The sequence below is a fragment of the Siphateles boraxobius genome, unplaced genomic scaffold (assembly GCF_051911475.1).
Source record: "Siphateles boraxobius isolate OS27281-9 unplaced genomic scaffold, OSU_SipBor_1 30, whole genome shotgun sequence".
Classification (NCBI taxonomy): Eukaryota; Metazoa; Chordata; class Actinopteri; order Cypriniformes; family Leuciscidae; genus Siphateles; species Siphateles boraxobius.
This window is the reverse complement of record NW_027508920.1, coordinates 13,796,054-13,819,128: the sequence shown is the minus strand read 5'-3', so window position 1 is coordinate 13,819,128 and position 23,075 is coordinate 13,796,054. Positions and strand designations below refer to the sequence as shown.

The 23,075-nt window shown below is 41.8% G+C and overlaps 1 protein-coding gene across 2 annotated transcripts in view; it reads left to right on the top strand.

The window, feature by feature from the left end:
* LOC143757272 (CLOCK-interacting pacemaker) overlaps positions 1-21,876 on the top strand; it is a 32,423-nt gene extending 10,547 nt beyond the window's left edge. For both annotated transcript variants that reach the window (XM_077248273.1, XM_077248272.1), the window contains 2 exons: positions 123-304; positions 18,935-21,876. In XM_077248273.1, the coding sequence (XP_077104388.1) occupies positions 123-304; positions 18,935-20,134 (1,382 nt within the window). In that variant the 3' untranslated portion in view covers positions 20,135-21,876. The remainder of the gene's footprint in view (positions 1-122; positions 305-18,934) is intronic.
* Positions 21,877-23,075: the final 1,199 nt, after the last annotated feature.

The window sequence follows — 23,075 nt, the reverse complement described above, 5'->3', positions numbered from 1 at the left end:
GGTCATTAGTAGACTGAGACTGCTACCCCTCTCACTTTTGTTTTTCTCTTTCTTTGTTTCCCACCCTTCCTGTTGCCTTTCCTTCAATTTCTGCTCCTCCTACTGCTCTGTATCTCTCTTAGACACTGGCTCAGATTCCTTGCAAACTGATGCAGATGACCAGCAGAGCAGTGTGAATGAGCCTCATGTCCGCAAAGGTTTGGGTGGGATGGATAAAGGCCCTCTACAGGGAAGCCACATACTGGTGTCCGGGACCCCTGAACTCACCCCCATATTCATCATTAAGAATGTGGTGTTAAAGCAGGTGAGACAATCCAAGTGGAAAGAGTAAGAGGCTCTGTTCCAAAACATAGTGAGCTGCCTACATATGTAGCCACTTTGGCATAGAACTTTGGCTATGTTCACTGCATATTCTACAAATGAACTTGCCATAACGGACATGCAATACTACCATTACATTATCACACCAAGTACTTTCAGTCACTAATGGCGCTTTCAGACAGGACGCGGAATGCACTGCACTATGGAACCCATTTATTTCAATGGCTTGCGCCGCACGAGGACGTTTTGTTGCCAAGTCGACCAAAGCGGAGCGCAGCTTTGGCGAGCTGGAGCGCACGCCGTGGTCAAAGTTAAAAATAGTTCAACTTTTGGCGCTGCGCTCTGTGAAAATTACCTGCTAGGCCAATAAAAACGGGGCATCCAAACAACTTTTGCTCTGGCCAGATCTAGCGCAAATCGCTTTGTATCTGAAGAGCTACATTTTATTTCTTCATTTAATAAACAAACTATTCAGTCAGATAGGTATTTATTGTGAGAGAATGGTTACAATTTCAAGCATTTTATCCAAAATTTAAGCACTTTTCAAACCTTGACAACACAACATCAAAATTCAAGCATTTTCAAGGATTTCAAGCACCCGTACAAATCCTGCATTTAACTATGAAAAGAACCACCAGCTTATCATTTTCAGAGCACCTCATTAAATGTATACTTGCATGGCCTTTGCAGTGAAACATTTCATGAAATTCCTGAAAAAGGATTTTGATGGTCCCATGAGTCTCAATCGATTTCTTCAGCATTGACTGAAGAATTGGTGATGAACTTGCATGGTCGGTTTGACTCTGTTCCCATGGCTGGAGTGCTGATAATGGCCTGCCGGCCCTGAACCGGAGACAACACGCTGAGGAGGAAATGGTTGGAGTTGTTATGGACTTCTTCTTCTGCATTGAATTAAGACATTGTGCCACACTCCTGATGTTGTCCTTTAATTCTGTTCTGGTTGAGAGAGTCCTCTCTCTCCTGAATTAGCACATGGCTGGTTGTGGGCCAAGGCCTGTTGCCCTGGGGCCTAGTGTGGCCACGCAGGACAGCTATGCGAACATACCGAGAAGGCCAAGAGCGTGAAGAGCTTGTGTAGAGGCCATTTAAAGTCTGAGAAAGGTGCCACCTCTCAGGATTGGTTCGACCAATAAGAAAGGGGGAATTTCCTCTGTTGGGAGGATTTATGGCTCTGTCTCAAGTGTGGTTAGACATAGGCCTTGCTGTTTGTGTTAATTCATACTCAGATATAACAAACACTTCTATGAGAAGGTGATGTTCACTTAAGTCTGAGTCATTAAATGAGGATTAATTAGATGGGAGACATGACACAGGTGGGGTTACATTGACCGTTGGTTCTATCATAAAATTAATAGTATCAGAGACATAATAGTATTAAAAGACACTACACAGGGCACGAAATCATTCACACCGTGTCCTGTGGTGCATGTTTATTTACAGATCAGTTCTTCCTAGGGATGCACCGATACCATTTTTTTTTAGAACCGATCCGATCCCAAAAATTCTGAGTATCGACCGATAACGATCTGATACCAGCACTGTTTTTTAATCAAGTAGAATTTCTACAACTCTGTGTGTTGAATGGATAATCACTCTTTTGTGCGTTAAACACAATCTACTTAATACAGACAACTTCATTATAAATAAAAACAACAAATAAAAAATATATGATCATAATCTATGACAAATATGCTATTGTAAACTAGATTAGTGGATAATTCAGCAGTAAAATTTACTCTAGAAAAATCACGAGTGCACAATAATTTTATAAAATTATTATTTAGTAATAATAAAAAAAAATATTTAGTGGGGAACAAATAAGAGATAATAAGTGTAGTACTAAATCTGGTAAAACGATATTGCTCTTTGTATTGTTGTAAAATACATTAATGAAAAACAAGATAAAAAAAATCAAAAAGATATTTAAAAAATGTAGGCTATACTATAAAATTGAGACATTTTTTGAATGTATAGCTCAGCTGTTTAATGAGGCAGCAACATATGATAGATAGGACAGAACAAGAAAGGCTATTAATAATCTTTCATTGCGTAAAAGTATTATGATATGAAAGCCTCCAATACAATGCGGCACAAAGCACTTATGTGCATCCCGAGCGCAGAATGATGCACTTGAAGTAAGTCACAGTGCGCAGCTGTTCTAAAAAAAGACAAGCAATTTTTTTTTATTAATGCTGAGAACAGGAACATACAAAAGATAAAGCATACGTACATCACATAATATCAACCAAAACAATAGCAAAGGAGACAACAGCAAAAAAAAAAAAAAAAAAAAGAGGTAGGGCCATTACATCATATAAAAATGTTCACATGATCAGAGGCAGTGCAGATTCTAACAGTCTTTATAGCTTTCTTATTAGTAGATACTGAATTCACATTTAGATAATTTTCTATTTCTTTTAGGAAGACAGAGAAGACAGGTTTACAGTTTGAAAATGTGCATTTGTGAAGCCTGGCCAAATCTTACACTTGATAAATACATCAATGTCATTCCAAAGCTTCTGAGTGTAGTGACACGACCAAAATAACCAATGTTTCATCAGAATTCAAACAAAAGTGCATGTTAGCTCAATGTCAGATTTAAATCTTTGTATAAATTTCTTAACAGGATAGAACCTGTGTATGAACTTAAAGGAAATTTCTTTCACTTTTTTCAATTAAAGGTTAACAAAAAAATTATTCCAAAAGGAAATAACAGGTGGAACAGAAATCAAATCCATAAGAAATAAAGATCTTATTTTATAGTTTTTAGCTTTCGACTCAGAAAAACACATTTGACCAACAGGAGTATCACAAGGTTTAGGAAAGGATGCAGCAGATACTGGGGAGGAGTAATTACAGTTTTTAAAAAGCATACATAAACCACAGGGAATAGCTCCCATTACTGTAGCAAATTCTGGTATTTGGTATTCGGAAAGAAATTCTGAATATCTGAGCAAAAGACCTTGCTTATTAAACAACTGCTCCACTAACAATAAACCATTATTGAACCAATTATCATAAAAAAGAGACTTATTCTTGAATAAGCTGTTCTTATTGTTCCAAATAAAACATCTCTGTGGTTAAAAGTTATGTTTATAAATTAGAGCCCATGCTAAGAGAACCTGACGATGAAAGTTGGAGATTTTGATAGGGAGTTTGGATATATCATACGTAGACAATAAGAGGAAATAATGCCACCAAGTTGTGAAAAAACAAGTTGAGCAAAAACATTCCAAATAGAAGATGGTTTGGCTAGGTACTGATTCAGCCAATTCATTTTAAATGTATTGTTGAGGGAATCAAAATCAATAAAATTCAGACCACCATTATTATAAGAGTTTAATATGACTGATTTTCTCATATAGTGAGACTTATTTTTCCATAAGAATTTTATTAAAACCTCATTAATTAATTTAGAAGTGGGCTTATCCACAAAAAGAGACTGAGCTGCATAGGCCAAACGAGACCGAACCCTCTGCCTTAGTGAGCAGTGTTCTGCCTTTTAAGGACACATCACTTTGTTACCAGTAATTGCATTTTTTGAGTCTTGGTAATAATAGGTTTGAAGTTTGCTGTACACCTACATTCATCTTTAGTAATTTGTATACCTAAATATGTTACCCTATTTTTAACAGTAATATCCTCAATTGAGGTAAGAGAGCACTTTTTAATGGGTAGCAATTCACATTTATTAAAATGTAGATTTAATTCAGAGGCTTCAGAAAAGGACTGAAGAATACCCAATGCCACTGGAACTTGTAAAGAATCATTCAAAAATAAAGCTGTATCGTCCGCTAATTGACTCATTTTTATTTTAGTGTTACCAATTGTGATACCCTTTAAAGAACTACCATTGATATGTACGCTAAGGAATTGTGTTGCAATTAGGAATAGGTAAGGGGAAACTGGACATCCTTGTCTAACTCCTCATTTTTAAAAAGAATCTAGGTGAAGTACCATTACTTAGCTTAATTGAGCTGTTTCCGTTTATTAGGTGTTTATCTAAATCACTTAACTGATTTATATTAGGTAATGATTTAAAGAAATCATTCATGTGTTGTTGGGAAAATTTAGAAGTATACAAATCACTGTAAAATGTGGCGCAGAACTTTCCGATACTTTTAGGGTCATCACTATTATTACCGTTAATCATTAGTTTTTGAATTTGGTTGTTTTTAGCTTGCTGTCTTTCCAATCTGAAAAAATACGCAGAGTTTTTTTCAACCTCTTCAATCCATTTTCTGCGCGATTTAATAAATGCCCCTTAAGCTTTATGTTTATATATGTTGTCTAATTTGCACTGTAAATCAACTAATTCAGCTTCTTCACAATCAAGTAAATCGTCCACATTTTTAGATAAAAGATTAGTGATTTTGCATATGACGGAATTTTCATCAGTTTTTTTTTCTTTAGATATTTGCCAATTTCATATTTAGTAAATTCCCAGTTGCTGCTGTAACTATTCTCCTCTCTTGCTTTATTCCAATTTTTGTGAATGATCTTATTAATTTCATCTTCTACTTCACTTTAAGACAGAATGGAGTTGTTAAGTTTTCCAGTATGAAGAGAATCCGTGCATATTATCAGAGGCAAGAAAATGGGTACGAATGAAAATACTCTTGTGGTCAGAAAATGGTGATGGCAAAATGTCAATAGAGGTATTGCATAATTCTTTAGAGATAAGCCACATGTCAATTCGGGACTGGGAGAGAGAGTTATTACTCCTTGTGAACATCTTTGGAGAGGGATGTAACACTCTCCAACTATCGATCAAAGAGAATCTTTGTATAAACATTTTAAAGTATAAACTAGTATTGTCAGGGAGTTTTGGAGGCCATCTGTCTATGCTGCCATCTAAGGCAACATTAAAATCTCCAACAAAATAAGCATGGAATTTGGATATTTAGTTAATAATTAACTTTGTTAATGTTCCTCTAAACAACTATAAAGGTTTCATTTTCTTTCTGCTGGTTATAGCCATAAACACAAACAAGAATACATGTCAAGTTTGAAATTTCAGTAACGAGACAGATATAACGTCCACCTAAATCACTTACATTAAGTAACACCTTCCCTTTAAACTGATTTTTTAAAATGCATACACCGGCTGAATGTGTCGTACCATGAGACATCCATATGTCCAGTCCCCATTGTGACCTCCAGAAATTAAAATCCTCTACAGTTGAGTGACATTCTTGGAGGAAACAAAAATCTGATCTGTATTGTTTGAGATATAAGAAAATAGCCTTTCGATAGCCGTAATAGCCGTTCATTTTTAAAATAAAGAACAGATTAAGACATGAAGTAAAAGAAAGGAAATTGAAGAGAAAGAAAAACAAAAACAAAATCGAATAGACCTAGATAAGCAAAACAAGTAACTTATTGTAAAGAACAACGGTCTTTAAACGGTCAAGCAATGAGCATTAGGATGAGAACCGCAACTCAAATAATCTGAAGAGATATTGAAATACAGTATGAAATTCCAATTAAGTATTACTTTAAATGAAATTTGAGAACATACCAGTATAACACCAGATCGATTAGGTCATTATGAGACTATATTGTATTATACAAGCCAGACAACACAAATATCTGAAGCATACTAGAATGTCTCTCCCAATATATAAATATATTTATATATATATATATATATATATATATATATATATTATATTTTAGAACTGTAACACATTCTAAAATACGAGTCAAGTACTCCTCGCTGCAGACTGTAACGTTACGTATTCACATCATATATGCACGTCACGTATGTGTTACCACGCATGCCACGCATGTGCCATATCACGGTGACAGCGCATGCGCGTTACGCGGTGACGTCACGAGTCTTTAAAACGCATGCGCAAATTTGACAATATTTTTAAAGAATGTTAATGTATTAAAAAAACTCTAAAGTAATAATGAAAGTAGCAAAAAGGAGTACAGGGCACATCCATAGTTTTAACTATGCCTGATCTAAGGTAAACTTATAAGGAATTTCAAAGTATATATTGTGTATTATCTGTGTAGTATTTTATTTAAAGTTTATTTTCCCATTCTGTGTCATGATTCTGCCCTCATGTCCTTGATTTTCTCTATTCTTGAGGCAGGATCATGACAGAATCATGTTTTGTGTGCAAGCACATGGTCTTGTGTTTTGGCCATGTGCTTGTGTTGTCTCGTTCCCTTGCCCCGCCCCCCTTGTTATCCTCGTTCTGTCCTTATCACCTTATCTGTATCACCTGTTGATCATTAGTGTTCCCTTTATAATCTCCTTGTGTTTGCTGTCCTGTGCTGGTTCCTTGCCTTACGTGCCATGTCAATACCCCGTGAGTACCTTGTCGAGTGTTTTGTCTAAAAGTTGCGATCTTGTAAAAGCCTGTCTTGTTCCTGTATAGTTTAATGTCTAAGTCTTAGTCTAGTGTGGTTAGTCGTTTACTTTATCTTGTACTGTTTTGCCCCCTCGTGGGTTTTGTTTCCCCCTGTTTTTTCTGTTATAATAAACGTTGTGTGTTTGCATACCGTCTGCGCTTGGGTTCATCTGCTACCCACATAACAGAATGAACCGGCCACTAAAGAACCCAGCAGACAATATGCCTTCCCTGCTCCAATCGGAATTCCGTGAGCGATGCTGGTTGCCTGTGCCCACCGACGGTGAGCGGATCAACTGCCTAGTCCCGTCCCAGGGTGAGCGGATCATGAGGGATTACGCCCGCCTCTGGGATCTTCTTTCCCGGGAGGATCCGCAGGCTTCTTCCTCAGGCTCTCCACCCTCTGCTTGTCTGCCCGTGATCCCGGAGGGTCGTGTCCTCGCCGTGGCTACAATGGGGAACCAGACTCGTCCCAGCTCGACTCCCGAGACACCTACCGCATCGGTCAGCCTCCGCGGTAAGCGAGGTAGACAGTTATCGTGGGAGTCAGTTTCGGAATCCTCCTCTCCAGAGTCTTCCTTGCCGGTGGTGGTTTCCCCAGCTCCAGCGAATTACCGCGGTGATTCTTCATTTCCGGCTACTAGTTCGGCTGTGGCCTCTGCTCCGCGGCCAAGGAGAAAGAGGAGGAAGAAGAGGGCTCTCTGTCCTCTGTCCCTATCTCCCCCTGTGTCCGCTATGAGTTCTCAACCTGCCGCGGCCACAGTGAGAGCTGTTCCTGGACCTGCATCAGGAAGCACGATGCCCGAGTCTGTGGCTGAGAAGGCTGATCCTGAGTCTGCTGCAGAGAGGACGGTTCCAGAGTCAGTGGCAGAGAGCGCTGTTTCTGACTCAACTACTGAGAGCGTAGTTCCAGATTCAACCGCAGATAGCGTTGTTTCCGTGACTGATTCGAGGAGCTTGGTTTCCGAGTTTGCTTCGGAGAGTGCTGATCCCGAGTCTGTTTTCATGAGCGCCGAGTCCGATTCAGAGAGTTCGGTTCCCGCCCCACAGCCGCCTGCTACACCCCCTGTTATGTGTCCTGTTCCTTTTCCCGCTGTTTCCCCGGTCAAGAGTCTTGTCTCGCCGCCCTCAGCTTCCCCTGTCGTGATTCCCGCTCCGTCGCCCACTGTACCTCCTTTCCCTGTTCAACCCCGGACTGTTTCCCCCAGGACTTCTCACACTACACCACCCAAACCCGCCCGGATCCCTCGTCCTAAGCCCACATCCCGTAAACCCAAGACCACCGTCCCACCTACCCACCCTGGACAGTTCCCCAAGGACCTTGTTGTGCCTCCGCCTCCCCTTCCTTGTTTATTATTTTTGATGTTTCATCCTAACCCTGTTGTTGTGTTTTCGTGTTTGCCGTTACTGTTATTTGTCATGTTTTGTTGGTTTGTGTCGATGTCTCAGTCTGTCATGTCCCGTGTTTGATGTCCCCTTGAGGAGCGTCTGGTAGCCGCTCCTTAAGGTGGGGGTTCTGTCATGATTCTGCCCTCATGTCCTTGATTTTCTCTATTCTTGAGGCAGGATCATGACAGAATCATGTTTTGTGTGCAAGCACATGGTCTTGTGTTTTGGCCATGTGCTTGTGTTGTCTCGTTCCCTTGCCCCGCCCCCCTTGTTATCCTCGTTCTGTCCTTATCACCTTATCTGTGTCACCTGTTGATCATTAGTGTTCCCTTTATAATCTCCTTGTGTTTGCTGTCCTGTGCCGGTTCATTGCCTTACGTGCCATGTCAATACCCAGTGAGTACCTTGTCGAGTGTTTTGTCTAAAAGTTTCGATCTTGTAAAAGCCTGTCTTGTTCCTGTATAGTTTAATGTCTAAGTCTTAGTCTAGTGTGGTTAGTCGTTTACTTTATCTTGTACTGTTTTGCCCCCTCGTGGGTTTTGTTTTCCCCTGTTTTTTCTGTTATAATAAACGTTGTGTGTTTGCATACCGTCTGCGCTTGGGTTCATCTGCTACCCGGATAACATTCTGTTGCACTTCACTGTGTAAATTACTGTAAACATTAATGGCACCTTATATTTCTTTTTTTAATCATTCCTCTGTAATAGTTAATAATTGTTTATTTTTGTGCATTATAAAACATTTATTCAAATAAAGTAGTTAAGTTAAACCAACTACATACAGTACATTGTCAATCTCTGTATTCCATATTATGCATGCCAACTCAAAAAAACAAACTCATAACAGTGATAACCTTTATTTCAAAACAAAGGTGATAATTGTGTAAAAGAAATATGTACACATACAGATAATCACATGCATATCTGTACATCCACACACACACTCACACTCACACTCACACTCACTTACACTCACACTACTCTGCTTGAAATTCCCCTCTATCATTGAAAAAAAAAATCAACCGAGCAATAGCCCTCAACCTCCTCACCAGAATAAAATCCACGCAGGACTCCGCTTCTGCCATCACCTGCAGACCCAGGTGGGCAGTCCTTGTATATTGCAGTGCAAGCACTGAGTCATCGAGTACGGCACCCGGAACTCTTGCTTATATTGCCTGGAAAATGCACTCCAGTTCACAACACCTAATTTAGATAAAATACAGAACAAACAATATTAATTCATTTTGAAGAAAGACATTAACATAGTATCATTCAAGGAATTTATTTTTTAAAAATATTTGAAACATATTATAGGAAGATGTTAGACAAAGATATGTTTAAGTTTTATTGGCTTTGTCTGTAAAGTACCTAAGAGACTAACTTTGTTTATGAACAACATAAACTTAGTTAAAAAAAAACGTTTGTCAAGACAAACTTTAGGTTGGCTTGAGAAAGCCTAGCCTGTAAGTTTGAAATAGTTTTAAAATCATGAAGTAGTTTTCAAGCTGAAAGTTTTGAAGTTTTGCGATAGATGGATAGACAGACAGATAGATAGGAAGAACAGACAGATATATAGATGGATAGATTGCACAGACAGCACAGTGACAACACTGTAAAACTCCCTTGGTTTGTAGACCCAGGTCTCAAACACCTTTTTAAGAGTAAAGAAAATTTCTTGAATAAATTCTAGGGGACTCAATACATTAATATGCTCTCTAAATGATAAAAAAAAAAAAAAAAATTAAGGAGAATCACAATTAGTTTTATTTTAGCAAAATACAATGTTCAACTCCATTACTTTTTCATTTATTTTACTGAGGAACAACATTTCTTTTGCAATGCATGCAAAAATCAACTATATGACTTCATTAATGTAAGTCTTTCTGCTCTATTTGAAGACATCTTTTAAGCCTTAATCTGTTTAAAGGCGAATTAAGACTTTTACATATAATTTTAAGACTCGCTGAAACCCTTTCATTTTTAATGCAAACTTATATCATAAAACATGTCATAACTTTTTTTTAAATCTAAAACATTGATGCTCTATGGCATCTCTTACAATTAAAAGCCATTAACACAAAAGCATTATTGTTAAAACAGCATAAATAATGCTTATTGACTTACTGCCATCGAATCTATCGCCGGAAGTGATTGAAACGGACTGCGCATGTGCACATGCGTATTATATGACGATACATCATACTTTCCGCATGCGTGGTAACACATACGTCACGTACAAGTTCAAGGCCTTAAAGAAAAACATATTGATGCGTATAGTTTATTATACAGTATCTATATATCTATGCAATAGTTTATTCAGCCTTTTCTTTTAACAGTTTTAAATTTCAGCTACTGTGCGTGTGAAGCACAATTATAGTGCTCTCTACTCCTGTGTTGTGATCTAACAGACACCTGGTAGAAAGTAACATGATTAAGGTAGCTACAGCAATACAGTCCAGCAAGATAAAGTTTATGAGAAAGAAACCATAGACCTTTATCTACAGATCAAATATAATAATAGTAACATCATCTTGGAGAGAGTTTCATCGTGTTGGCTGTCGTAACCGAACACGCGCTGTTTGAATGCTGAATGGAGAATGACTGACAGCCGCAGCGGAGGGAAAAGTTTACGTGAACTTGAATTTAACGACTTAAAAATTAATTTCTACCACACATTATACTATAGAATGGCTTCTGAATACTTAAAATATAGTGCTCGAAAACTTTATGGTGCTTTATAATGTTTTTGTGCCTTCTGTGGGGCTTAACAATAACACAGAATAGTATATGCACAATATCGGATGCTGATACTGAGTATCGGATTGGTGCATCCCTAGTTTGTCCATAAATTAATGCAGGAAAGTCTGTTTTTAAGGGCTTTTGCTCTTTCCTATGGCCTCAGCTTTTTCCACGTGACCACATTTTTAGCAGCAATAAAACCAACTTATCTGATCGTAGTCTTGATAACCAAGACCCTTGTCCTTGTTGGGGGGATGAGACCATAGATCCCAGAGTAAGTTTTAAATATTATTTGTTAAATATAACAAATAATTGTGTCTGATTTGTCTCAGTCGTTACAACTACTAGTTTAGTAGTTTTATACTGCAAGTATACTTGTAAATGTTCTTTTAGTGAACATAACATACTTAAAGTTCACTATTTATATATTATTTTTCCACTTTAAGTATACTACTATGTTCCTATTTAAGTAGGCCTATACATTTTTTATACTTGAAATATAGCTTTAAGTGTACTTTAACTCTTTCCATTTAAAAAATGTAAATACTGTTCTCTTACGAGAGGTTCTCTCGTATTGTGTAAGTTTAGCTTATGCTATGGGAAAGATTCATCTTTTCGAGATATTGAAGCCAAAAAAATTATCCTTAATTTTGTATTCATTGTCAACGCAGTGCAGCAGCTAGCAGACCTTGAGAAGGTCATCTCGCGTGCTCATTGGCTACCCTGCGGGCAACTGCTGCAGCCTACCAGTGAGCCCGGCGTGACGTCACGCCCAATGAAGGGCGCCCGCGCCTTCATAGCGTCACAGCCCGCCAGAATGGGCGTGGCTTAGCGTATAAACATAGGGGCTGTAGGCTGACTTCCCTGATTTTTCGTCTCTTCAGCGAGCTCTTCGCATCGCTGGATCTGAGAGAAGCCACCGGTGCCATCGAACAGCGAACAGCCAGCTTAGGACAGCGCTGAGGAAGCCGGCCGTCTTCGCCACCATCAGCCATCCGTACGAGCTACGCTATCCGGCGACGTATCCTTTACCTTGCTAAAACCTATTCTAAAAGAGCAGCGAGTGTCTTTTTTAAGACGCCTCGCACTTCCGGGGCTGCAAGCTCTGTGAAACGCTTCCGCTGTAGACCCTGCGGGCGAAGCCTTCAAAAACCCCTGCCCCTCCTCACCGACGCGCAGCTGCCGCTCACGAGCCTCACTGCCGTCGCATCTGAGGATGAGGCTGAGGGACACGTACGAGCACGCGGCTAGCTCTCTTTACGTTACAAGAGAGCTACCCCGCCCTCGTGTCCCCGTTCGCGCGTCATGCAGAGTATAATGTCTGGTCCGGCTCATGCCGTCGATGTTGTAAGTGTAGTGAAAGTGCTCACGCCCCAGTGTTCTCCCCTACACATAAGCACTCCGAATCTCGCAGAGCACACTCTCATAAAGCGCAGAAAAGCCGCTCAAGTGTTGAATGTAAGAAATGTGTCCACAAGTCTGTGCCCACTATCTGCCTGCTCTGTTACACGATCAAGAAAGCAGGTTATGAATGTAAGTCTCGTGCCCGCCAGAGTGCGTTCACGCTTGCTAACACAAACCTCCCCCCGGGCTCCGCCCGCGCGTTTAAGTGTTATCACAAAACGCAAGGCATTAATAAAACGCTCCCCATCCATTATGATCGGGGCGTCAAATACACTTGTAAGTCTAGTGCCCGCGCACACGCGCTCACGCTTACAGGAAGCTTTTCCGCCCGGTGCGCTGCTCGCGCGTCAAAAAGTGACAAAAGAATGTTCCCCATCCCTTATGATTGGAACATCTCACATAAATCAGCCGGTCTCAGCTATCAGCGAGCAGCCATTGCCCAGAACCGAGAGCGCGTGCTGCGCTTTCGGCTCCGGGTCAGTTCCACAAAAGAAAGCAGGTTATGAATGTAAGTCTCGTGCCCGGCAGAGTGTGTTCACGCTTGCTAACACTAACCTCCCCCCGGGCTCCGCCCGCGCGTTTAAGTGTTATCACAAAACGCAGGGACTTAATAAAACGCTCCCCATCCATTATGATCGGGGCATCAAATATACTTGTAAGTCTCGTTACCGTGCTCACGCTTACAGGAAGCTTTTCCGCCCGGAGCGCTGCTCGCGCGTCAAAAACTGACAAAAGAATGTTCCCCATCCCTTATGATTGGGACATCTCACATGAATCAGCCAGTTTCAGCTTTTCAGCGAGAAGCCATTGCCCAGAACCGAGGGCGCGCGCGCCGCGCTTTCGGCTCCGGTTCAGTTTCACAAGCCCGCAAATGGCGGCGATCTGAACCCGGAGGCCATTCGCCCCCTAGCGGCTCACATAGCTGCGTGGGAAACTATCCCAGGGATTTCAGAATGGGTGCTGAGCACAATAAAGCAGGGCTATACACTTCAATTAATTCGCCGTCCCCCGCGCTTTCAAGCCCGGACCGAGACGATAGTGAATGCGGAAGTAGCACACCTAATTCACGCAGAAATAGCAAAGCTGCTGTGCAAAGGGGTGATAGAAAAGGTGCCGCCTTCTCTGAGTGAGTCAGGCTTTTACAGCCGATATTTTTCTCGTACCCAAGAAGGACGGAGCCTTCAGACCTATCCTAAATCTGAGACATTTGAACAAAGTGCTTGCGAAAAGACCGTTCAAAATGCGTGCGACCAGGAAAATCCTTGCGCACGTTCGCCCGAGGGACTGGTTTATTTCTCTAGATCTGAAGGATGCCTATTTTCAGATTCAGATAATACCCCGTCACAGGCAATTGTTGAGATTCGCCTTCGACGGTCAGGTATATCAATACACCATCCTGCCGTTCGGCCTGTCCCTAGCACCCCGTACATTTACGAAGTGCATGGACGCGGCGCTCGCCCCCTTGAGAAGTCAAGGGCTGCGAATAATGAACTATCTGGACGATTGGCTGATATTGGCACAGTCAGAGACAGAACTGCTGTCTCACAGAACAGTGCTTCTCAGTCACCTGGAAAGCTTGGGTCTCACGGTCAACTGGACCAAGAGCTCATTACTGCCCAGCCAGTCAATTTCCTTTTTAGGAATAGAACTGGACTCAGTGACCATGACGGCTCGTTTATCGACACAGCGCGCGCGCCGTGTTCGCCACCTAGCCGCATCTTTCCAGAAGGGCAGCTTTCTCCCTTTGAAAACATTTCAAAGGATGTTGGGCTGTATGGCATCAGCTGCAGCGGTGCTTCAGCTGGGCCTAATGCGCATGCGCCCGCTCCAACGCTGGTCGGCCAGAAAATCAGAGTGACTCAGACCTGCATTGCGGCTCTGCAGCCCTGGTTAGTAGCCGACTGGTACCAGCAGAGAGTGATGATTGGAACCATCTCTTATCAGAAAGTCATTTCGACAGACGCGTCCAACTCGGGTTGGGGCGCGCTGTTCGAGGGCAGACCGGTCTTCGGCCAGTGGTCAGACCAAGAGAAGTGTTTTCACATAAACTGTCTGGAGATGATAGCGGTCGAGAACGCGCTGAAGCGCTTCCTCCCGTTCATACAGGACCAACATGTTCTTGTCCGTTCGGACAACATGTCTGTAGTATCCTATGTAAACCGTCAGGGCGGTGTCAGATCCAGAAATCTTTGCAATCTGACGGAACGCCTCCTTATTTGGTATAATATATCCAATGAACTTGATCCTCCATATCATACCGTCCACGATAATACCGGTATACATTTTTACATGATAAAAAAGTGTCATATCGCGATATCAATGATATAGCGATGCGATGACGTATGGCGCATTTACGTTCCCTAGCACGCACAACAACAACACCTATCTGAGCGTGAGAGCAGCCTGTCAGCCTCCGATGACGATTTAGCAATTTCAGATACAGCTTGAGTGTTCAGCGGGGCTGCCGACGCGCGTCTTCTCTCGCGCGCGTTTAGGAGTCGGGACATGACTGAATGGTCTCTTGCACAATCGGGCCATCAGTGCATCGTAACTAAAGTTTATAATTTTCAAGTCTTCTTAATTCTTATCAGTTTAAACATTCAAGCTGTTTAAACTATCCAGTAAGCTACTCGCGCACTCTCTGAGAGAGCTGCACTGCGTGCATACATAGAGTACAGCTCGCAAAATTTTTTTTCGCGGATTATATCGCTTTAATGGGGGGAAAAACACAAAATTGTGTAAAACTTCTGGTCTTGGTCGGTTATAAAACGCATGTGACAGTGTGACAGACAGTATAATGAAAACAGCAATGGATCCGTGCACTAGCTGTAAAAGTGACAGCAGCCGTAGGCTATGCGTCTGTCATTAATGTTGTCGTCAAAACAACAAAAGATAGCTTTAATTGTAATGAATGAGAATTATTAGCCTATGTATTGAATTTAATCAGACTATGTGTTATTTTACATTTGATTACTTTATTATGTTTCTGTAGTATTTCTGAATACTGGTGTTAGACCTACACACATTTAACATTTAATTCAAAGATTGAAATCAAGCTTCCTTGTGTTGTGTAAACTCTTAACAACAAAATTACCACATTGTAAAAACGCAATGAGTGAGCAAACATTTAGGCGAGATAAACATAAGAAAATTTTCAACAACAACAAAAAAAATATTTATATCATCATAAATATCATTATCGCAAATATTCTTGAAATATCGTGATAGAATTTTGAGGCTATATCGCCCACGCCTAGTACTCGTTGCCCTGCCAGAAGGAGTGATGAACACGATCACACAGTCTAGAGCTCCTTCCACGAGAAGGCTCTATGCGTCTAAATGGTCGGTGTTCTCCGGATGCCGACAGAGGTCTGGACCCACTGACATGCGGGGTGGCGCATCTGCTCACCTTCCTACAAGAGCTGTTGGATAAGGGGAGGTCCCCATCCACGCTCAAAGTATACGTGGCGGCCGTGGCAGCGTTCGCAGAATCGACGCACGGCCAGTCACTGGGAAGACATGAGTTGGTCATCCGCTTCCTTAGAGGAGCTAGAAGGATGAACCCGCCGCGCCCCCGTCGGTTCCTATTTGGGATCTTTCATTGGTCCTCGAGGCCCTGAAAGCCTTTCCATTTGAACCACTAGACTCCGTGGGGTTGAAATATCTATCACTGAAAACCGTCTTTCTGACTGCACTGTCGTCAGTAAAACGTGTGGGGGACCTGCACGCGCTGTCTGTTAGCGCGTCGTGTCTTGAGTTCGGGCCGAATGACTCTAAAGTCATCCTCAGACCTAGACATGGCTATGTTCCTAAAGTGATGGGCACTCCATTCAGAGCGCAAGTTATTTCGCTGTCAGCCCTGCCAGCATCTGACAGCGAAAGTGATGTGAATCTCCTCTGCCCTGTCAGGGCGCAGAACAGCTTTTTTGTTTCGTTTGGTGGGCGCACCAAGGGTCTCGCCTCCTCGAAACAGTTCCTGTCCAGATGGATAGTGGACGCTATAGCGGCTGCTTACGCGTCAAAAAGTCTGCAATGCCCTCTGGGCATCAGGGCTCATTCCACGAGAGGCGTGGCCTCGTCGTGGGCATGGTCCAGTGGGATTTCTATCCATGACATATGTGTAGCGGCGGGCTGGAGCTCCCCGTCGACCTTTTTCAGGTTTAATAACCTAGAAGTTCCTGCCTTGCAGGCTAAACTGTTGTCAGTGTGAAGGAGAGGTGTATTCTGCCCAGATCATCCTGCTCAGATCACTGAGCTGGCGCGCCGCTCTGTATTCCCTATGTGTGCTTATGTACAAGTGATGGTCCGCGTGGCTGGCCACCTTATTTTTCCACTTATGGGGTTCCCCTGAAAGTTCAGGGTCTCATGGTGGATGCTTGGCGCGCACGGCGTTGACAAAGTGTTCCCGTAGCGTAAGCTAAACTTACGCAATACGAGAGAACCTCTCGTAAGAGAACGATACTCGGTTACTAACGTAACCTCGGTTCCCTCTAGAGAGGGAACGAGTATTGCGTAACCGGCCGTGCTCGCGCCACGAGCGACTTTGCTTCAGTCGACGAAAAACCAGGGAAGTCAGCCTACAGCCCCTATGTTTATACGCTAAGCCACGCCCATTCTGGCGGGCTGTGACGCTATGAAGGTGCGGGCGCCCTTCATTGGGCGTGACGTCACGCCTGGCTCACTGGTAGGCTGCAGCAGTTGCCTGCAGGGCAGCCAATGAGCATGCGAGATAGCCTGCTCTAAGAGTCTGCGTTGACAATGAATACAAAATTAAGAATCATTTTTTTGGCTTCAATATCTCGAGAAGATGAATCTTTCCCGTAGCGTAAGCTAAACTTACGCAATACTCGTTCCCTCTCTAGAGAGAACCGAGGTTACGTTAGTAACCGAGTATCGGTTTCATGCATCCTTTTTTATTAACACTTGAATGTAGGTAAGTTTAAATGAAGTTCGAAACATAGGTTCGGGGGGAGCCTAAACATTCAGTCCTGCCAATCATCATTTCGAGCTTACTATAGAAGCAGCAGACACCAAGTCATCTCATTGACAAGTTCTTCCAGCAGCCCTCCCCCTTCTCCTCCAGTAAATTATCTCTATCCTCTTATGCGCAATTTCATCATAGGGGGGTTTTGAACTCGGAGCTCAAGCCAAGCCTCGGGTTCGAGCCTCCTCCAAGGATAGCAAGCCAAGTTAGTTTACTATTAACCTTTAAGGCTGAATGGGCAGGCAAACTAGTAAAAAAATATTTTAAGCAAAAAGCTGAGAAAATTTGATTTGAAGTAAATTCCTATGTACACTACCAGTGGACTAGTCTACACAAAAATTCTCAGAATTAGGAACATATCAGGTTTCTTTAGAAATCAATATTTTCAAACAATGTAAGTTCATAAGACAGTATCTAAACCTTTGTGAAAAAAGTAATAAATAGGCTACTCAATCAAAAGAGTAAACACAACTACAAGCCAAGTATACTTGAAATACTTAATTATAATTTAAAGTATATCTCGATCAAAAGATTTAGTACAAGTATATGTCATGATCCTGGTTCTCTTCTCATGTTTTATTGGTCTCTATCTCCCTCTTCTGGTCATTCTCTGTATCTGTTCCCTCTTGTTCGCTCTCACTCTTCATTTACCTCTTATATCCCCCAAGCTGAATCTCATCCTCTTATTATCACACCTGTTCTCTATCCTCTATCATTAGCTACTCTCTATTTCTAGTCTCTCGTGTTTCACTCTAGTTTGTCGGATTATTGTTGACCGTCACGTTCGTTACCGCTGTTGAACTGTTGTTATCTGTTTGTCCCGTCTAGTCCAGTTGTGTGTTATCCACCTGCAACTTTACCAGATCAGTGGTTACCTGTGTTGAGTCCTGAAGAGGTGTGAGGGATCTGCGCTTCTCCAGCTCTACTCTGCTCACCCTTCACCAGTCCACGAGTCCTGCTGCGTGCGCTCCTCTGTTCCTTCAAGAATATTTTGAGACTATTTCTGTTGATCGGACGTTGCGGCTCTGCCTTGTTTCCATTAAAGACTGTTAACCTGCTTTTCGTCTCCTGAAGTTTCCTCACACAGCAGTCTTCGTGACAGTATAGGCCAAATATACTTTTCTGCTAGTATAAGTCAAGTATATTTAAGTGTGATTTTAAATATATTTCTGAGAAGTACTGTATATAAAAAGTAGACTGAAACACTTGAATAAACTTCTTTTTCGTAAGGGCAGTTGGAGGCATTTGATGTATGTACACGTGGACCTTTCTTTTCAAGCGTTCAAATCATTTGCACGACACCGCTCAGACACAAAAATTTAGTCGGACAGTCGACTTTAGACAGCTACCTTCTAAGGCCGAAACATATGTAGAAAGTAGAAAGAACCAAGAATTATTTTGAAACAAAGCCAGAGAGAAAAATTAATTTGGCGGATGGTTGGAAAAGACTGATGAGAAAGAGCTACAAAGAAAACGGAATGATGCGTGAAATTGAAACAGATGGTAAGAGGTGTCCAAAGGTCCTAGGTGTTTGTGAACATAACAGTGGAAATGAGTCACAAGAAAACAATAAATTCTATAAAATAAGATATTGGCATGACATTTCATATATAAAATGTGCTACGAAAGAAACGTTTTACTTGATATTTCATATTGTGAAATTGCTCTGTACAAGAAATATTTCTGTCTCTCCTCTTTTTCTCTTTCCCAAGCCAGGACAGTCTGGTCAGGACCACATCCACCCTTCATCACTGTCATGGAGTGGAGGTACTACAAGCAATCAGGGTGCCACCCATGTTCTCTTGCTAAAACAGCCTGGCATCAATCAAAGCGCCCCAATGCACACCTTAAAACCCCACTCGCAAAGATCCGAAAGCAAGGGTGTAAAGAAAAGCACTTACCTCCCCATCCTAAACTCCTACCCTCGAATCGCACCTCACCCAAATAAAAAAAACCCAGAGAAACCCACAACCAGTAGGGGAAGTAACACAGAGGAGCACAGCCTGAGTAAGAGAGTATGCACAGAGGAGAAACGAGAGGAGGTGTCCACAACCACGCAATCGACTAAGCAGCATCTGCACAAACAGCCAGAGAACATCTTGCTGTTGCACTCTCAATCCCTTTCACGGTCGCAGTCTGTGGGCCATGAGACACTTTCTGCCTCTCACCAGCACCGGAGCCCATGCCGCCCATCTAATCCCTCCACTTCCCTCAGTGTGAGCTCTCCGTCAGTCTCAAGCACTCAGACTCCTTCCCCACCCTCTTCCAACTTCTTTATTCAGTCCAGAAAAGAGCCCCATAAGCATTGCCAAGGACCAAAAAATGACACTGGCAAAGGGTCAAACAGCCACAAAGGGACAGCGAGGCATCGTCGCTTCCTTAACACAGTGGAGATTCTGAGCCAGTCGGGGTTACTTGACATCACCTTAAGAACGCAGGATCTGCTGCGGCAAAATTCCGCCACCGAACGAGACATAACCCAGCTCCGCCAACATGCCAATCTGCTTTTCCAGGCCACTCAAGCAGGTGTTGATGCGCCGGCTGCCTGGGAGAAGCTCCAACAGGTCATGGCTGAGTCTGGACACTATCCCAGCCTCAAGTGCCTACCAACAGACAGCAATGATGGAGGGGACTGGTCTCAATCAAAGTTTGAAGTCGAGGCAGCCACTAGCACGAAACCTGATATTCATGTGGTATGCAGATATGGAGTTAATGGGACTGAGGAGGTCGCGCCCCCATCTCTTGTCCTAGCTCCCATGTCAGATGCAGAATGGCAGTCAACAGGTCAATATGATTTTGGCAATGATAGCACCACCACTTATGAGCAAATCAGAGCCTACAGAGGAACTGCCAGTCTGCCGGATGATCCGATAATGCCTCCAGATAGCTCTACACATGAAAACCCTCTTTAGACTGCACCCAGAAACCAGCTGAGCACTGGGCCTTCCGAGCAGAGAAACAGCAAGGGAGACTTGATGACACTTTCTTGAACATCTCAAACATGACTTAAGAGATGTTATGTCTATGCCCCAAGATTCAGTAGTCTCCATGGTAATAACTCAGGGCTATGCTCAAGGACAGCAGCTCGACTGTGCTGCGAACCATCTTCCTGTCTGTCACGTTTCCCCATAACTGAATCAAGTTTTCAATGGCCACTTGCAAATGTGTTTTTGATTGTAACACTTCATGCATTCGATCACAGAGTAATCTCACATACAGCAGTCTGTTTCCTAATTTATCTTGATTTATATGATAGGCAAGTTGAATTCTCAACTGCTGTCACAGTTTGTAGCATGTAGTGTTTTTAAAGAACATGTGACTGGGAATGGTATTTTGCTAAAATGTGGTATTAGGTGAGATCCCCTCTGTAAAGCCTTATCACTGAAATTAGCAAGAGGATGGTGCATTAAGATTCCAATAGTTAGAGCTTGAACTGTACACAGGTGCAAAGACACTTAGAGTGAGAACTATTCTCACAGTGATCTTGGTAAGGTCCACAAAGCTTGTGTTCTTCTATGCAGTACGCACTTCATTAATCTGCTTGCTTTACGTCTTCATCTTTGACCATGGACCAAGACAACCATTACTGAAGCCGTTTGAATTGGCTTCCCTCTGAGATGAAGGGTCAATTTTGAGTGTTTATGTGAGCTTATTTCCTTATTTGTTTGATTACAGATCTTGACGTCTGTATTTGTGAGTTTGCTTGTGTTAATGGTGTTTTGTGACAGCCTTAATGTATTCTGCAACATCTTTATATTTTGCCCCCAATTCTCTACTACTGCACCAAGCTTTTCAGCACATTTTGATACTCCAGAGGTGTAAAGTCCAGGGGAAGTCCTGCCAAATGTTTATTCCACCCATGAACTAAGTTAGCTGATTTCACTAATTAGTTCTATCTCCTGGCTGAAAAACTGTGCTAATTAGCAAATCCAGGTGATTGGAACAAAATACTGTGGAGGACTTTTACTTTCTGAACATGGACTTTACACCTCTGCTCTTGACATGATACTAATATATTATTTGTTGCTGTTTTGGTATATTTTCATTTATTTACTTACTGAGTATGAGTATGTATATGCGTATTTCTGAGTAATCATTCAGCTGTCATTCACACAATTGTATACATAATCATTGCATATTAATTATGAAATATATTTGCTAATTTAATTATGCTTTCAGAGTTTAGTACTTTCAGCTTAGTTTAACATTTTATGTTTCAATGCTGCATACTTTACAACCAGTAAAGAAAAGGATGAAAAAACTGCAGTCCTCCTTTATGACAGATATTCTTCTACCTTAGCTCTTAATTTTTTTTTAATAGATTTTGATGGGGTGTTTGTACACAGCAATGATCTCAAGTCCAAATAAATGGCAGTACTGTAGGGATGTCCTGAGCCGTTGTGTGTGTGTGTGTGTCTGTGTGTTTGTGTTTGCTGTCCAGGTGAAGCAGATAATGAGTTTGTGTTTGAAATGAATGGCATGTAATGACATGATCGATATTTGTGCTTTCCCATGTAGCAGTAAAAAGGGGTTTGTAATGCAATTCTAATGCATCTAAAGAATGATTCTCTCAATGTTTCCAGGCAGTATTTTTGCTGAAGTCAGGATCACTGCAACATACACTATTAGATTCTAATAAAAAGCTTCATTAAAAGGGTTTTGGTTTGTTTTATATAGATTTAATGCCATATATGTTCTCTTGGGAATATGAATATAGTCGGGCTTACTTTTTCCCAAACTATGATCAGTTTGATCGAGACCGAATTGCCTTGTTGGTTTCTGGATCACATGACATTACTTTTATTCTGCATAAGCCAATCAATTGTTTATGGTCTTAGATAACAGAGACATTCATATTTTGTATGTAACAGAAATTATTTGTCTAAAACCTCACAAGGTAAATATATTTGAAAAAATATTTGTTATTTGTATAAAATTGTATTAGCTCTGCTTAAAAGTGTAAGTACTACTCAAATGTGTTGTATGTAAGTTTTTAAAAGTAGGCATAGCCTAGCTATGCCATACCATAGTATGTTTGCAGATATTTAGTAAACATTCTGAGTTCACATTCTCGTTTCTCTGAAAAATAATGTTGCAGCCAGTTATTTTACTTGGAAATGTGCGTTCACGCCACATTGAGTGGCAAAAAGACTGAGCAGCAGCATTGGTTTTTCAGCGTGAATGCCGTGAAAAACACAAAAAAACACATCTAAAACGGAAACGAGCTTAGCGATTGACTGTACAACTACATTTGACAAGAAATCTGAGGTATATTTTTACAGACTGCCAAAAGCTACAGAACAGAGAAGCAAATAGATCGCTGCAATTCATAGAAACAACTGGACTGCAGGCAGCGAAGCGTGGATTTGCAGTTATCATTTTTGTGTCAATATGCTGAATTTAGTGGTAAAATCATTCTCATGTAGGCTACGGTTATCAGAGCTGCTAGGGCAACTTGAAGGTCCGACGTATGGAAATAATCCGACATGTTGGTTGTTATTTAAAAAAAAAAATTTTTTTTTTGAACATGTAAATAACATTACAGAAAAAACAGAAGAAACATAAACTCCAAAGATGATTAAATAAAAAGAAAAATGGTAATATTTTTATTACAGGCGCCATGCGCTAGTGCCCAAGAGGAAGCCACACTCCGGGTGGAGTGGGCTGCCACACCAAGGGGGCACGGTCGGCCTTGCTGTTGGTAAGCCAAAGCAATGGCGTCCACTATCCAGTGGGACAACCTCTGCTTTGAGAGAGCCTTTCCCTTCAGTCTCCCACCAAAACAGACAAAGAGCTGGTCTGAGGTCCTGAAACACTGCGTCCTGTCTACGTAGGCACGGAGAGCGCGTACTG